General features: G+C 36.2%; 2 protein-coding genes and 1 long non-coding RNA gene across 3 annotated transcripts; 1 reads left to right on the top strand and 2 right to left on the bottom strand.

Annotated features, from left to right (window-relative positions):
• Positions 1-30: 30 nt before the first annotated feature.
• Positions 31-2,989, bottom strand: LOC132617733 (pentatricopeptide repeat-containing protein At4g31070, mitochondrial). The gene has a single exon (XM_060332807.1). The coding sequence runs from the start codon at positions 2,785-2,787 to the stop codon at positions 964-966; it is 1,824 nt and encodes a 607-aa protein (XP_060188790.1). The 5' UTR covers positions 2,788-2,989; the 3' UTR covers positions 31-963.
• Positions 2,990-4,841: 1,852 nt separating this feature from the next.
• LOC132617033 (uncharacterized) lies at positions 4,842-6,801 on the top strand. Its single transcript, XR_009573570.1, has 2 exons — positions 4,842-5,553; positions 6,497-6,801. It is a non-coding gene; the product is annotated as an uncharacterized LOC132617033 (long non-coding RNA).
• Positions 6,802-7,150: 349 nt separating this feature from the next.
• LOC132617032 (glucan endo-1,3-beta-glucosidase 6-like) lies at positions 7,151-11,039 on the bottom strand. Its single transcript, XM_060331898.1, has 2 exons — positions 9,997-11,039; positions 7,151-8,470 (listed from the first exon to the last, which is right to left on the bottom strand). The coding sequence occupies exons 1-2, from the start codon at positions 10,335-10,337 to the stop codon at positions 7,366-7,368; spliced, it is 1,446 nt and encodes a 481-aa protein (XP_060187881.1). The 5' UTR covers positions 10,338-11,039; the 3' UTR covers positions 7,151-7,365.
• Positions 11,040-17,970: the final 6,931 nt, after the last annotated feature.

Below are 17,970 nucleotides of genomic sequence, written 5' to 3'. Positions count from 1 at the left end.
GCAAATAAAAAAAATCCAGAAGTAAGTTTTCAAATGATTTTTCTGGCTGGAATGTAAACTTTAAGAATTAGTTTTTCAGTTATTATGAAGGATCGGCTCCGTAGACTGCATTTCCTACTCTTCCATATCTCACCTCATTTGTTTCCCCCAAAATAAAAAGGAAAAACCCAGAACTTAGTTTGTGTTGAGTTTTAACTACAATTACTAACCGTTCTATATAGTGAATTTACAATGGAATGATGTGATGAGATGCATCTACTATGGTGAGAACCAAACCAGTGGTGTGCTAGACTATGGGATCAATCAAACATAATGAAGGAACATGGCTTCTTCTAACAAAGTTATTCTTTTGATTTCGATTTGAAAGACCATGTTGAGCCACAAAGTCATCATAGTCTGGTGGGTTGGGATGGTGCTATCCATTTGGACCCAACATATCATGTTGAAAGGATATTGCTCAAATGTGCCTTCTATGAGCTACTTAGGTCCGTTGGACTGGCTTGTTCCTCGACAAACTTAGACTTCTCCAAAACATAAGGGACAACTTTGATTAAAAACTCTAATCCTTAATGCTCGTGGTCTCTTGAGATGTTCAAGGCTCACAAATTCAAATGTTAAGCAGAGGATAGCATCATCCTTCCCTGCCTTCTCATTAAACTCGAACAAAGGCAATCCCTTTCATGGGACTGCAGACATGTAACGTACCTAAGGTGCATCAATCTTGAATCAAGATTAGTTTTTTAAAACTTAAACTAATGTACCCAACAATAAATTACTCTATAATCCAACAGTCATTCTTTACCTCTTCTCTTTGGGTCGACGCAATTTTGAGATGTATGTCATGGGCCTATTACTAGAACGCTGTCATTTCTCAATATTCTTCCCTTCCAGTGAATGTCATGGCACAAAGGAAGTCTAGTTATCCAGCTTAGAGTTGTGGGGTGCAATTAAGGATTACAAAATCTAGTCATCTAGCTCAATTCTGCTGAATCCGTAGCTTTTTCTCAGTTTTCTTTCTTTCATGTCGCGCCTTACATCTTCCACTCCGGGCCAGTTTTCAGATTCAGCATATACCAAGCTTAACAAACCATAATTAGCAGCATTTTCGGGTTCAGATTTGGTAAGTCTATGAGCCAAACGTTCTGCAACTTCCAGCCTTCCATGTAATTTACAAGAAGAAATCAGGGAACTCCAAATTCTGTCGCTAGGTTTCATAGGCATTCCGCTAATGACCTCACTGGCATCTTCTAGCTTACCTGCCCTTCCCAGGAGATCAATGTAGCAAGCATAGAGCTCCACAGTAATTGAGAAACTTTTATCCTTTAACGCTTCAAAGAGCTTCTTTCCCTCCTCAAACAGACCACAGTGATTACATGCTAATAAAACTGCAAGTAAGGCAATGGAATCAGTCTTTATCCCCCTCCCTTTCATTTCATGAAAAAGTTCCAAGGCCTTATCTCCAGAACCATGAGTCCCGTAAGCACTGATTAATGCACTCCATGATGCAGAATCTCTTATAGACATCTCCTCGAAAACTTGAGCAGAGTCCTTGAGAAAACCACATTTTGAGTACATGTTTATGAGGGAGTTACCAATGAACAAATGTGAACTAAGACCACTTCTAAACGCATAGCCATGCGTTCCTCGCCCATGGCGTACTGATAATAGATTAGTACAGGCAGAAACTACTGCCAATAAAGTAACATCATTTGGTTGAGTTCCAGTCAATTGCATCTCATTGAAAAGCCTTATAGCTTCTCGACAACTAGATTTGTTTCGTGAATAGCACGTTATGATAGCAGTCCACATTACCACATCTTTCTTAGTTGACCGATCGAATATACTCTTCACAGCCCGCAATGCTTCCCCACATTCAGAGTACATGTGTACAATAGCAGACGAAAATTTAGAATCCAAGTCAAACCCATAGCGAAATGCATATCCATGAATCTGTTTTCCATACTTTAAAGCACCCAAATGAGCACAAGCTGGTAATATACTAGTCAATGTAACTCTATTTGGTTTAACATTTTCCAGCTGCATTACGCGAAATAATTCAATTGCTTTCGCATACATCTCCTCAGCTATGCATCCAGATACCATGGCAGTCCAGGACACCTCATTTTTCACTTCCATACCCCGAAAAACACGAAAAGCCAAATCTGGCTCACAACATTTCCAATAAAAGTCTACCAATGCAGTTGTCAAAAAAACCGAACTTTCTATTTTTTCATCAACTATTGTAAGACCATGAATAGCTCTTCCTAGTCTCAAATTCTTGGTTTGAACACAAGCAGAAAGAACGCTCGCGATTAACTCAGGTTTTGGCACAAAATTCTCTATATACATCTCCTTAAACAACTCCAATGATTCTAACAAATACCCATTTGAATAATAACAACTTATCATTGAATTCCAAGAGATAGTATCTCTTTGCGGCATTTTATCAAACAGTTGGGATGCATCTTCTGTTTTGCCAAATTTTGCATACATTGATATAAAAGAATTGGATATTGCGGATTCTGAAGAATACCCATTTTTAAGGACATAGCAATGAAGCTGATAGCCTAATAATTGATGGGTTTGTGTATGAGCACAAGATTTGATGATTGAAGGTAAAAGGAAAGTGGTATTACTTGCATGGGAGTGAATTTTTCCAGTGTAAAGTTTGAGGGCTTGGTTGTATTTTCCATTTAGAATTAATTGTTTGATTGTGTTGTAAATTTCTGTAAAGGATGATGATGTTGATGATAAAGTTGATATGAATCTTTTGGTTATATTTGTCATTTTATGTTTGTCCAATCCGATTATTTCTTTCAGCCATTTCCAGTTTAGCTTTAGACCTTTGGTTCTTGGGACAAGTTTCAGAACATATATTTATCATAAGTTAATTGTGATGGGAAAGATAAGAGTTCACGCTAAGTGTGTTGAAGAAAATTTGAAAAACTATACCAATTCATAAATCAAATCAAATTGACGTGAACGAAACAACATTAGTTTGGTTTGATTTTAAATTTAAAACAGCTGACCATATTTCATTTGGTTCTTTAGATGACAAAAGCTTGCCACTTGTTTTGAGTTTTGTCTTCTTCTATATTGAAATTATTTAGGGGTGAATTACTGAATTATGTATTGTTTTAAATTAAGGTTAAATAAATTTGAAAGCATATATCGACATCAGGTTATTTGATTTATTAAATTGAACAGTAATGTTACTCCACTATAGAATTCTCATAGTTATATATGTTTCAATAGATAAGTCATTTTTCGATTATTGTTAAAAATATATATTGACATATATCTCTAGTTCTAGTTGTTACACTCCATAATAATCCGTGCTACTTGTATTAAAACAAGAAAGAATGAGTTAAGAAGGTTCAAGGAAAGTTAGTCGAGTTAGTAAGAATATCGTTATATATATGGTTTCCTTAAGTATCCCAAGGTGACACGGTTACCTAAAGGATTTGAAATCGCGCTATGAGTATGTATATGAGGTAATGCGAGTGACCTTTTAAAGTATTTGAGATTATTAGTAATGATATAGAGGATGGACAAAAGATATGAATATACTTTTGCGATTGGAGTTTCGTCAAAGCTTTGTGAGTTCTCTAGTTATGTTTAAGGTTATTGTGATTCTCCGGACCCTTCGAGATGTGTATATGAATTTTTATTGATGTATATAAGTGTGTATATGTATGTATAAGAGGTTACATGAGGTTGGAAGAGGATAAGAAGTTAAACGAAATGAATCGGAACAATTTCAGTAAAATCTCGGACCCGATTTTAGCCTATATTGTAGGAGGCATATCTCCTAGTATATGAGGAGTTTTAAGATGTTTCAAAAGCCTAAAATGAAGTTCATCGAGTCTAGTTTTCAATGCAACAAACCGCTCGTCAAAATGATGTCGGGATAAGGAGATATGGACGATGCAAGTTGGGCTGAGTATTAAGACTTAAATGTTCACAAATTTTTCACTAGTGGCCGTGTGGACCCCACAAACACATGACAAAATAAGATTTTTGCCCATGCTTAGTTGGGGGAACGTGTAAGGCCTTCTTGGGCAGCAAAATGAGATTAAATTAACAATGGTTAAATTATTAAGTGGGATTGGGAACAAAAATCAGTCCCTTATTCTAAGCCATGTTTGGCCGTGCATTATAGTGAAATGGTCAAAGAATCTTGACCCAAGTTAGTGGGATACACATGTCCAAATCACGGGGGAAACATATATACAAAAAAAAAATCAGATTCATTAACAATACACAAGTTCATTTCAACCCTTACAAACTAAGAACACTTAGAGAGAGAAGGGGAGCTCTCGGCCAAGAACTAGCCGAGAGTGAGGTCCAAAATTTGCTCCAAAAAAATCAGTTTCTTCACCAATTTTACTCCTCATCTAGTGTACAAGAACGTGTAGTAGTTGTGGAAAAGAAACAAGGAGGTGTAGCACCTCAATAGGGTTGAAGATTCGGCCAAAGTGAAGAACAAGTTGTAAGGTAAGAATGTTTATTGTTCTTGTGTTGCGTGATGATTTGAATGTATAGTTCATGAAGGTTGTTGTTGGATTGTTGTTGTAGTTGAAGTAGGGGGTGAGCCGTGAGTAGTGGTGAAGTCATGGTTGATTTCATTTTGCTTGTATTGTTGATGAATTGAATATGTGTCAACATACGTAAATGAACAAAGATTTTAGAAGTTGGTTTATGATGTTGTATGTTGGTATTGGACTGTTTTTCTTAAAATTTAAATGAGTCGTGAGTTATAGGCTTTAATGGAATCATGTTTAATCTTCTTGTACATGTATTGGAAGTGGATTGAATGTGTTGTAGTATGGATAAATTGATGAAAATCATGAAGTTGTTGGAGTGGTGTTGTAGCCGTGTGAGGGGACTGTTTTAGGGGAGATTATGGACTGGTTTGTGTCACATTTTGATTGTTGTTGTTATGGACATTGTGGTGTATTGTATGCATGTTGAATATGTGAATTGAGGTGTTAAAGAAATGAATTATGTTGAAGCATACAAGCAGTCCAAAACAGTGGACTGTTTTAGTGCTAGAAGTGAATTTGTATGTGTTGAGTGTTGATTCTTGTTGTGAACGTTTATTGAAAGTGAAGTGCAATGATTCAGGTCGAAATTGGAATGATTTGTGGGCTGTTATAAGAATGGAAATGATGCATGAAAGTAATGTCATTAAACGTGTTGTTGTTGTTGTAAGTTAAAACTGGAAAATTGCTAAGTGAGAATGGACATGTTATGTGTGTTGTTTAGCCGTGTGTATGGGACAGTTTTGAATGATGTATGGACTGCCCAAGTTCCCTAAGTCATGTTTAAACAAGTTTGGATTAATATATGAAAGAACGATTAGCAATGTTAGCTTGTAGCACTAGTTGGTTTGAATGCGAACGAAACGTCGTTTAAATGTTAGAAAGGGATTGTGAGCGTCAAAATACATATTAAATTCCTTTGTAGACTAATTGTAGCTCTTGATATCTTGATATAGGATAAGTGTTTTTGGGCAGCAAGTACAAGTTATAATACGACTAAACGCTAAAGGTATGTAAAGCCTATTCCTTCTTTCTTTTGGCATGTCCTAGACGTAAGTATGAAATGATATGAACCTTGGGGAAAATTCTATTCTCTAGTTCCATGCATGACTTATGATTCTATATTTCCTTAATGCTATTGTCACGAGCCTACTACATGATTGACTAATGAATGATGTATAGAAGTTCTTACTCTTAAAAGAATGGCATGAACAGAAGCATACTTGACTTTCAAAAACTACATCATGGAAATTGATACATGTACATGAAAGCTGAAACGTTCCTTGCTATAACTTATAATGAGAGTTGAAAAGAATTGAATATGATTATTATCCCAATACTTTAGAGCTGGTTAGTTTCTTATCTATTGAGTCTCAAAAGATGAATTACATATATGTGGTTGCTTATTATTCTGCTCGTGCTTACCGCTATATCCTTCACTGAGTCCCGGGCCAGGACACGTTCTCGTGCGCATATTTACTATATTAATCACCGAGTCCCTCACTAGAGGGCCGGGACATGTTATATATATATGATATGATGATATGATGATGTGATGATATGATGACATGATGATATGGAGATGGTGGCCAGGAGGGCATATTCCCTATTACCGAGTCCCTTATTAAAGGGCCGGGACACGTCTATGTTTATGTTTATGATGCTATGATTTTAATTACCGAGTCCCTCATTAAAGGGCCGGGACACGTTATATATATGTTATATACAGAATGATTATGCAGCTTTGATTACAAAACTCTGTAACGATATTGATATGAGAATGATACAGATGAAATATGTCCAAAGGCAAGTTTTATGAATTTCTGAGTGTTGCATTGGGTCCTACATACTTTGTCTCCTTATGAGTCTATTACTACATTTCATGCTTTACATGCTCAGTACATATTTCGTACTGACCCCCTTTCTTCGGGGGGCTGCGTTCATGCCCGCAGGTACAAACGCTTGTTTTGGAGATCCGCCAGCTTAGGATATCTATTCAGCTACTTTGGAGTGCTCCTTTGTTCCGGCGGGGCCCTGTCCCGTCATATGACACTATCACTACTCTTAGAGGTCTGTGGACATCTGTGTGGGTCTGTATATAGTTGTTGTTGCGTTGTATGAACATGACTTATGTTTGGGGCGTACCCATTCGTGATGGCAGCCTTGTCGGCTTGCATATGTATGTATGTTGGGAATGTTGCGTGTAATGGCAGCCTTGTCGGCTTGCGTATATATAAATATATGTTGTTGTTAAAAATGGTAACTCCTCAGGAGATAGGTGCTTATGACATACAGAATCGTGACAGCTTTAAAATAACACCCTACCTTTTTATACAAATAAGTTCATGACATGTTAGTTATAAATGATTACAGTTGACAGGCAATATGAGTGTCCAATTCGGGCACTAGTCACGGCCTACGGGGTTGGGTCGTGACACTAGTAGACGGAATGAATTAAATTTATATTACATGTGCATAAGATGGAAAGGGAAATAAAAAACTCTTCTTTGGTTCGATTTGGTTTGTACTTTTAACAGAACGACATAATTGATTAACTGTTATTTTAAGGTAAAAATAGAATCATATGAAACTGTGAACACCCCTAGTAACTTCAGGCCACCACATCCTCGATTGTGGAATGCAATACTTTATTGTCTAACAAATTCCAATCAACATCCATGTACAAAAGGAGAAAGACAACTTGTTAATGGACAACTCCCCAGCGTCCACTTAGCAAGATTTAATTAGCTCATGCTACATAGCAGGATCACCAACTATTTCCATTAACAAATTAGAAACCTAAGAAAAGGTGAGTATAACATCACAAGATTGTACATAGCAAAAGAATCAGAGCCAATGCCGCACTTGTACAGCCATTTCTCCGTCCTGCGCCTCCATAGTATGGTTCGATCATGATACCAAACCTGCAACTTGGAGTCGATGGATCCGACTTTGTGATTGTCCCAAGCCCTGAGAACTTGCAGGCCACGTCAAGCTGATTGTTTATCTGATAGTAGCTATTGAATGCATACGAAATGTTTCCTCGCTCATCCAGTCCTCCACACGATGTCTCGTATCCAAGGCTTGTGCAATCAGCATGTGCACAAGCATAACTTACACTAGGCGCAACCTGGGGGTCATCAAGCTTAGCACTAGGCTTGAGCACACACCATTTACTTTCCAGATACTTTACATTACTAGCTGGAATTAAAGATCCAGAATTTGTGGTGCCAAGGTTTAGCGAGTATTTTGGTTGGCCATCATAGGCGAATATTCCCCAGTGACGTTCGAAATTCCCGGGCTGGATACTTTTGGCATCCTCATCAATCAGACTAAATAGATAGACATCAATGGGCCCAGGCCTCATAGGTGTGCCTTTTCCGTCTGATATATGAGCCATGAACCCTTGGTTGAAACGCTGTGCTAGTTGTACGTTAGCGTTGCGGTCCCCATCTGTGGGCCAACCAATTTCTCCAACCATAATAGGTAAGTTCCCGAACCCATTCTTCTTTAAAGCCCACACGAGAGTGTCATGATTTGCATCAAACATGTTGGTGTAGATTGCCCCACCATCAATTATAGGTGTTGCTTTTCCATCAAAGAATGCATATTCAACTGGAAAGTTGGAATCTGTATACAGGCTTATGAATGGGTAGATATTGATAATAAAAGGGCACCCGTTATCACTTAAGAACTTGACTATTTGGATCGCAAAGCCATGGATGTCTGCTCGAAAATCACCACTTGATGGCAAGCTACTAGCGCTCTCATAAACATCGGCATTGAGGGGGACCGTGACCTTTACTTGATTACCATGGCCAGCCTTTACGAGTGCAGTTTGGACATTTTGTAGAGCAGGAAAAGTTGTTCTTAGGTAACTTCCATTATATGTTTCCAAGAACGGCTCATTTCCCACTGCAACATACCTACAAAGCAGTGTATGTACACATTGAGGTCTATGCTTATAGTACAACATATGCTTCGTCATAGTAATTTAATTCAAGTGGAAGTCATGGTCTCACAGAGAATAATAGAACAAAACAGAACAAGAAACAGAGAAGAAAAACAGAGTTAGGATATGATCAATCTGGTTACAATGAGTTCAATGAAATCCTAATCGCTGATTCCCTCCCCATGAGAAAGGAAATTGAGCATAAAATCAATAAAGCTATTTAACAACAATCATATTACAGCTAGCAATCTCATGAGGATTGCCGATTTGCTAAACAAGATTCCATATAAGAAATAACTCAACATCATCAAAAATATACTATTGTATATTTTGATAGGGAGCTTCACTATCTGTAACAGTAAATTAGAATCTATTAGGACGTTTCCTTGCCTATAATTATGTAAATCTCCTACAGCTCGGGGGAATAGCAAGCTGAATGTTGCATACAGTTCTCTTAAATATCCTCTTCTCTTTCACTACATTATGAAACTGAAAAGTCCTAGTATTTTGCGAAACGTAAATTGCGGCTTTTAGATATCTTTTTTCTGTTGCTCATTTCCCATAATGTATCAAATAAAATATTCACGAAATAAAAAGAGAGAACTCTAGAAATGAATCTAAGCAATATATGGAGAATGATAATGCTGCAAATTTGTACCTTTATGAAAATGGACCACTAGCCAAACAAGGTCCAATACCATCAATAGCATACATGAGGCTTTGGAATGACTTCATGGCTTACAGAATATAGTAGCCCGATTGCATGGTCTATTATTTGCCTTTAACCTAACCATCCTAAAATGCTATAACGCCCACCCAAAATCTCAGATAGATGATTACAAGTTATTTTATCCTGTCTCATAATGTCTCACATAAAAAAATTAATAATGGGCACTCAAGGTTTACCAACAAGATTGCACACTTTTTTGGATTTGTTCCTGTTGCCTACAATTCCTGGACCAAAATTCTCAAAAATAGGTCAAATCTAGTCTTTTTCCTAACAACTAACAAACGATAAGTATCTTTCTGGGAGACTGAAATAAGAATATGATAATCTCGATTCTCTAACTTATAAAATCTCAGCAACCTTGTTAACCTCAAACAATTTTCAACCTACTTTATGAAATTTTAAAATTTGGTGTATGCATTAAAATGGTAGGTCCTTATCCCACATGGCATAGCACTTGTTTCATACTTAGTAACTAGCCAATAAGCTGAAATATGACTTCCCCAACTGATACTTTAGCGAGGCTCATTGTCTATGCAAACTTTTTGATATAGTACTGTTACAAATACATGATTCTGGAAATATTGTGTCAAAACAGACAACTCATATCTCAAAAAGATTAAGATGAAGATTTATGTTGTGTTGAACCCAAACAAAAAAAAGATACATCTCAGCAATTACTTATGGAAAATATTGGAATTTGATCTTTCAGATAGAACTAGCTGAAAGTAAATTCAGTAGAAGTGAAAGACATGTGAGCGAGAGAGGTTCACCTGATGTTCACATTGTTGTCAGAAAGATGGACAGAAATGTTCTTGGACACCCATTTCTCAGCAACTTTCAAGCTGGCCAAGGATGTAAGCATGTCATTAGGAATACCAACCATAAATTCAATCCTAGAATTGCCCAAAGCCTTAAGTGTGTCATAATCAGCATCAAAAAGTTTAACCTTTTGGAACCCACTGTCTTTTAGCATTTTGACTATTATTTCAGGAGGCAGATTGTGTGTTGACTGTGTGCCCCAGTTGACACCTATCCCACTAACTAAGGAAACCATTGACAAGATTACAAGACACAACACCCCAAATAACTTGGAAAAAGCAAAAAATTCCATTTTTCAAATTGCCCCAAAGAAAAAACAAGTTCTAGAACTGAAGAAAGTTCAGTTCATTTTTTCTACTAGCTACAAGATTGAGAGTCAGTAGAAGATAAATCAAAGTAACCATGAACAAGAAAGAAATTAGTTTGGAACTAGAGCAAAATAGAGATAGATATTATGCAAAAGACTGAGATCCAATACATAGTGTAAATAAGAAAAAATACAAGATTCCTTAGTCATGAGAGCCTCACAAAAGACAGCAATACATGAGGAAGAATAAATGTTTTAGAGCTTCAAAGGAAAGGGGTATAACAAGAGTTAATTCAACAACAAAACCAGAGCAAAGAAGAGTAATTTGAAAGCAGACAACAGCAAGATTGTTGTTTGCAGCTCACAGCAGCCAAGAAAAGAAAGAAAAACAAGATTCACAGATTATATAATGCAGTTTAGCCTGAAATTCCACTTCCAAACATAAAGGTGAAGAGATTAGTTTGAAATTATCGTGGGAGAAAAGGTAGAAGCAAAAAAGGAAACCAACCAATAATGCACTAGAAATTTCAAGCTTAACACAAAAGAAGTGCGCTTTTTTCCTTTTAACTAAGAAGAGGAAAGAGGGTAATCTAGAAGAACAGAAAGTGGGCCAAGTGAGTCATCATAGACAAATTGAATGAGTTGAAGGATCCAGATACTTCTGTCCTAGTTAATCAATGAAGTACAGCTATCACTCTCTCATATCTTGTTTGAGCTGAATCTTATCAAGTCCAAAAGATAATGCGTGCATGTTTTTATGGCGCGCGCTATTAACACCTTATGGTTGTAAAATATCATTTCATAATTATCATATATATAACGTTTGAATAAATTGTAGAGTATCATTTCTCGTTGTTACATAATGTCACATATCAGCAATTTAATCATTTATATTTATTTTATATTAATAAAATCACCTAAGTTAAATTAGCTTTCCACATAGTCAGTATTATCGAAAAAATTAAAGGAATAACTAATATCTTTTTTTAAAAAAAAATTATTACATAAAGGTAGGGAAAATAGGGAGGGAATTACAATGTGGGGATTCGAACCCTCACCAACAAGGTGAAAGTTCAGGTAGTCAACCAACTGAGCTACTAGATCCCTACAATAACAATAATAATTAATATCAACTTTCACTTAAGTTTGATTTCGTAATACTTAATTTCTTTGTGATTTATGATAGTATTAACTCTTTTATTGGAATTTGTAACAATTCTTTTAACCTAATTAAATGAATATAAGAAATAATGATTAAATAAATTTGTCTTTTATCATATATTTTTGTTTAATTAATTTTGTAAACATCCCCTTTTTTCAAGGAAAAATCATTTCCATCTCATTGTCCATCAACTTCTAAAATATGCATATAAAAACAATATTTTTCTACAGGCACAAATAAATGGTCAAAGAGAAATAAAATTATGACATACTAGATGTTAATGTACCCTATAAATATCGTATAAATAATATAAAAGAAAAACCTAAATTACATAGAAAAGTTGCCTAATTATTTGACGAAATTTCATTTATTTTATTTTAAAAATGATTGAATTGAATCAAAACTAATTAAAAAAATTTAATCAATCCTATGTAATATTTAGCTAAATTGAAGTAATTCAATATTTCAATTATAGTCAATCATAGTGTTGACGGCTTGTTTCATCCATTTTTTGTCCTTTTTAAAAAAAATGATTGAATTAAATCAAAACTGGCTAATTGTTCCCCAATCATATCTAATACTTATCTAAATCTTTGTGAAAATTAAACTTTTTCAACCATAGTGTTGACTACTAGTTAAATTCATTGTTTTTCTTTTAAAAGAAAATTGATTGAAGTAAATCAAATGTAACGACCCGCTAGGTCGTTGTGGGGGATGACTTAGAAAACTAGAACTCCGTTGGGAGTTCCGAGGCCACGGGTGAGTCTGTAACATGTTTTTATATATATGTGCATGTTTGGTTTGAGTCTGTAAGGCCTCGGATTGGTGTTGGGATTTCTGGATGAAAAACTGGTGGAAAAACCCGAGTTACTGGTCAAAATGGACCGCTGCAGCGGTGGTGGGAGTCGGGCAATAATGAGGTCCGCCATAGCGGGAGGTTTACAGCTATAGTGAAACCGCTGCAGCGAGACATCGACCGCTGCAGCAGTCGACGGGAGGCAGAATCAGTGTTTTATATTCTTTATTCCGAACCCATTCCCTACATAACTCCAAAACAGTTTCCAAGAACTCTTGTGGCGAATTTCTAAGGCTAGGGCTAAAACATTCTTGAAAGGTAAGTCTCGACCCTTTACTTTATTCACTCCATCATCTTCTTAAGTCGTGCATGAATTAAGGATCCTTTAATGGTGGGAGAAAAGGTTAGAACCCTAGAAACTGCAAACCCTTGAATAATTGATGGGTTATCGATTTTATTGTTGTTTAATCATCTAGGAGTATAGATTATACTTCCTAAGGTGATAAATTGGTTATAAACGGTGGAAATTATTGATTGAGACTAAGGGTTCCAATAAAATATTGAAAGGGGTTGAATTGAGTGGAAAACCCATGAATGGATAGAATATAATTATTGGGATTGATGTTAGTATGAATTCACATTTAGTGATAGTTCACCTATTTAAAAAGGGGTAGAAGTAGTTGGGTTCTCTTCCCTAATTGTTGTTTGTTGAGTAGATGATCTATTACTCACTTAGCGTTATGATTGCTAGAATTTGAACGTTCGGAAGCTTTGCGAAAGGGGAAAACTATTGCAGAGTGATTGCATTGTCCCAGTTCTACTTTGAGGTAGGTTATGGTCTACTTGACTTAGACTTTGGTTAATTGATTGTATATGTTATGAAATTGATAGGAAAAGCATGATTAGGGCTTCAGACATAAAGTGTGGTTGGAAATTGCTTTATTTGATATTGGTTGATTGATTATGTGATTAAATGTTATGATATGATAAAGAAGGAGTTAATGAATACTCTTCTTGTTGACTTGGAGTAATATCTTGTTCATGCTTTTGATGAATTGATTCTTGAATCTTGATATGACTTGTGGCATAGTGACTTATGTTCTTTGATATTGATGCATTGATTGTTCACATTCCCAGTTGATTGTGGAACGGAAATACATTGTGATGAGAAAGGAAATATAAATATGAAAAGGCACATTTGACAGGTGTTGAGGATGTGGCCTAGTTATGGGCTCATGATCCGAGGTCACTTCTGGAGCGAGTGGTACATGGATACCATGGGTCCCCTGCAGGTCATGGCTATTTGGGAAAATAATACCATTTAGCATGTGCATACGGATATATGACAGAGTTGAGATAATTCGTGAGTTACGGTTGAGTTGGTAATGACATGGGTTGAGATGCTATCATTGTTGCATTGCATTTCGTCGGACTTATATTATTCCTGTTGATGATTGTGGCTGGACTTATCTTATTCATGTGTTGGCTGATTCTTGTTGATAGTTTCATATAGTTATGTGTTGTTGTGCCTATCTGTCTATTCTATTGATTTTTGTGATTTTATGCATGATACTAATCTTAGTAGGCCTATGATATCTACCAGTATATAGTGTTTGTACTGATACTATCTTGTTGCATTCTTTTGAGTGCAAATTCTTGTCATGACCCAACTGGAGGGCCATGACCGACGCCTAACCTTACTAGTCAAGTACTATCTAACGTACATTTGTGACATCAATATGGACATAGGTGGGCCAGTAGGATCATCATATGATACTTAATAGACTCATAAGGAAAACGTGTCTGTATTAAATAGTCTGAAAGACTCATCTATATGGATATGCTGGGCATACTGTATGAGCCAACAAGGTTGTCATGATCATCTGTGTGACAACATATAAAACGTCAAGTCTGGACATCATCTGACTGTACATAACTGTCTACAAGCCTCTACTGGAAAACATACCATAACGTGGTCGGGACAGGGCCCCTCCATACCCATGCATATGTATATATATATATATATATATATATATATATATATATATATATATATATATATATATATATATATATATATATATATATATAATCGTGCTAACCCATGGCATCTCTGAAGCAAATTGAGTGCAACAATCTTAACCGCTGAGCTGACATCCTACTAGATGGATCGCCAACCTGTATCTCGGGACCTGCGGGCATGAAACGCAGCCCCCAAACAATAGGAGAGTTAGTACGAATAATGTACCGAATATGTAAGGCATGAAAACAACATATATAAGAATCATGAAAGGAATCTGATACATGAGAGTCAATCTGTATATCTGAATGTGTCTGTATAACTTTGTATATCTGAAAGTGCCTCTGCAGACGTATGATATGCATGCTTTCTTTCAAAAATCATATACTTATATCAGAATACCATACTCGGCCATATAATATAGGCTTGGTGTTATCCGTACCCAACTACAGTGGTGTGCAAAGTAAGTGTCGTACCCAGCCGACGATAGCGCGGCTTGGTGTGGTAAAATAAGTGTATATATATATATATATATATATAATGCATGAATGACTCATAAGAGTAACTTCTGGGCCTTTCGGAGTGTCGTACGGTCGGTAACCTCCGACCATCGTTATGGAACTAACATCATCTATATGTCTTACTTCTACTGAATCAATGATCACAAGTTCAAATCAAGAATCATCAAAGGTAAGTAGTAACATTATTGAGAATCCGAAGAACATAAGTTTTCTAACATTCTAAGAGTGGAATCATTATGGATAACGTTCGTTCGTTCGTTTTGTTCTTTTCATAAGGTTCATGCCAAAGAGAAAGAAGGGATAGCCTTAACATACCTTGGGGTCTATCTAAATGTCCAACGTCTGCTTCTCGAGCTCGCAACTCTACAAGCAAGGTAACATATGTTGTAATTAGACCATATACATCTCTTACCATCCATCTTAAATAAGTAGGTAACTTAACAAAATTCGGACAGCATTGCCCCTATAATTTTTACTACAATCCAACTCCAAAGCAGCCCACAATATACACAACATCATCTACAACAACAACAGAAATATACAACAATATAAACAAGTGAAAATCTGTTCAAATTTCCATCCAAAATCAATCCACAAGGAAGCCATACTAACAACTACTTCATGACCTTTGTAACATGGTTTTTCCTTTCTTTAAACTAGAAAATCTTTCCATAACGACTTAATAATCAAGTTAAGATTGTAACCTTACCTTAAATAACAGAATCTCCAAGAACAACTTCGTCTTCAACCTCAAATACGCAGCCACGTACCAAGCAACACAAATACTATTCTTTCCTTACTAGTTCCGTGATCCTAAGGTAATTTCTTGTGCAACTTGGATGGAATTTAGTTGGGAGTTGTTTGGAGAGGATTTAGGGGTGTTCTTCAGATTAAGGATATGAAAAATGAAGGGCAATTCGTGATATATAGGCACTTAGGCTTTTCTGGAAATTAGCACCGCCTTAACTTTGACGGTGGCGTCATCACTGTTGACGACCGTCAACTTGCAGGCATCAAGTTGCAGCAGCTGATTCTTAGGGCTGATTGACGGTGCAAGGTTGACGGACCATCGACCATGTTGACGGCTCGTCAATCTGCCCGTCAAGTTGCACAGTTCTCGACCTTCTTCCGACGTCGATTCGTTTAACCTCTAATCCATTCGATACTTGTAGTACTCGAACTTAAACATTCATATGCAAGGGTTAAACATGTCTAATACCTCATAATCCCAAAGATGAACCTTAAAGCTCAAAATCAAGGCGGTTAGTGTGCTTTACAATTCGATATGTCTAAATAGAGAATGTAGCAGACTTATTATCAATTCATGTTAACTTCGAATTCTTGCATTCTCTAGAAGGCATATGGGTGACCACACTGCACTTTAAGACGTATCCATAAGCAGTTCATATGACTCTCAAGACAAATTCTTAATTTAACCCATGTCAAGTAGATTACAATAGAAAATCTCGAAGCAAAACCTTACCCTCGTTACTTAACTCTGAAAATCCTCAGAACTCATCCTACTCATACAAGCTCGCTTATGTCAGGAGATGGAGAAATTTTCCTGAGCTGTCACAATTGTGATCCAGAGACATCTACCAGACCTTATATTTAGCGTGAGGCCAGTTCTTGATCAGGTCCGAGGGTAAGCTCCTATCCATGCTATGCCGCCCGAATATCTTTCTTACTTTGGATGTCTATTTCATTTCAGACGTTCATGATTATTTTAGACAGTTGTTATTCTTTAGACAGTTACATTTTAGAGTCCTTGTACGATGACTTTCGGATTTTGAGGTTGTAATAGTTAGGACTTTCGCACCTCTATTTATTTATGGCATGACTAGATTAGTTGAAGATTTTTATTATCATTATATCCTTGAATGTGTTAAAATTGATTAATTAGATGAAGATTGGTTAAGGGGATTTATTCGCCCATTAGGAGAATTAGTGTGGGTGCCACTCACGGCTATTTAGGTCGTGACATCAAAATTTGCTAATTGTTACTCCATTCTATCTAATACTTAGTTAAATTGAGATAATTCAATATCTCAATTAAAGTCAACCATAGTGTTGACTAATTGTTACTGTAGATGACGAAATTTTATCAAAAGTAAACTCACAAGAAATGCGAATTATATTAAATCCAAGATATATTCGTCCGAACAAATATTATGGGCTAATATAATTTGATTAATTGCTTAAGTCCAATTGGTATGGATTTAATTGAAAGACCAATTCAATTGGGCTAGTCTATCTTGTCGAACTTCACATGATAAGCCCACTCTGTTAGCCCAAGGTCCATGCCACGTGTCAAATGACGTGGCGCGCCAAGTCAAGTCAAGGACCAATAAAATCATGCCACGTGCATAAGTGACGCAGCATGTCAAGTCAATAGAAGAACCAATTAAATGTCGCCAAGTGTTCAAATGACATGGTTCAACCAATCATATACAAACCCTAGCTCTCCCCTGCAACTATAAATAGGGGTCTTCACAAAGCCAAAAGGGATGGAAAAAAGAAAAGAGGAAGAAAAAGACATAGAGAAGCTCTCAGCCGCAAGTCTTCCGCATACTAAGAAGTCTTCGCTCCAAGTGGTGAGCCGCAAGTTTCCATACCTCTACGTTTGTGATTAAAGCTCAGCTCCGCATTCGTAGTGAAATATCAACAACAAGTGATTCGTCCATTCAAGAACAAGCAAAGCCCTTGATTGACGGCCGTATCGTGAGGAGAAGAATTAGAGGATTACATCTTGTTATTTAAGATTTCATAAAGATTGTAACCCCCGCACAAATTCTTGAAATCAAATATTATTCTTTGTCGCTATTTTTCTTGTCTTGATTATTATTTTCAGGAACGAAAGATTAGTCGTTACATTCAGAGTTTTTTTTTTTAATAAATTGATTGAATTAAATTAGCTATTACAAAAATTTTATTCGATCTAATCCTATCTAATGCTTAACTAAATTGAGATTATTCAATGTTTCAATTAAAGTCAATCGAAATGCCGTCTACTTGTTACATCCATTAAGTTTTTAAAAAAAGTTGATTGAATTAAATTAAAACTTACTAATTGTTACTCAATCATAACTAAAACTTAGCTAATTTGAGATAATTTAATA

Source organism: Lycium barbarum, chromosome 11, assembly GCF_019175385.1.
Source record: "Lycium barbarum isolate Lr01 chromosome 11, ASM1917538v2, whole genome shotgun sequence".
Lineage (NCBI taxonomy): Eukaryota > Viridiplantae > Streptophyta > Magnoliopsida > Solanales > Solanaceae > Lycium > Lycium barbarum.
The sequence above is the reverse complement of the archived record's forward strand: the minus strand, read 5'-3'. Positions and strand labels throughout refer to the sequence as shown.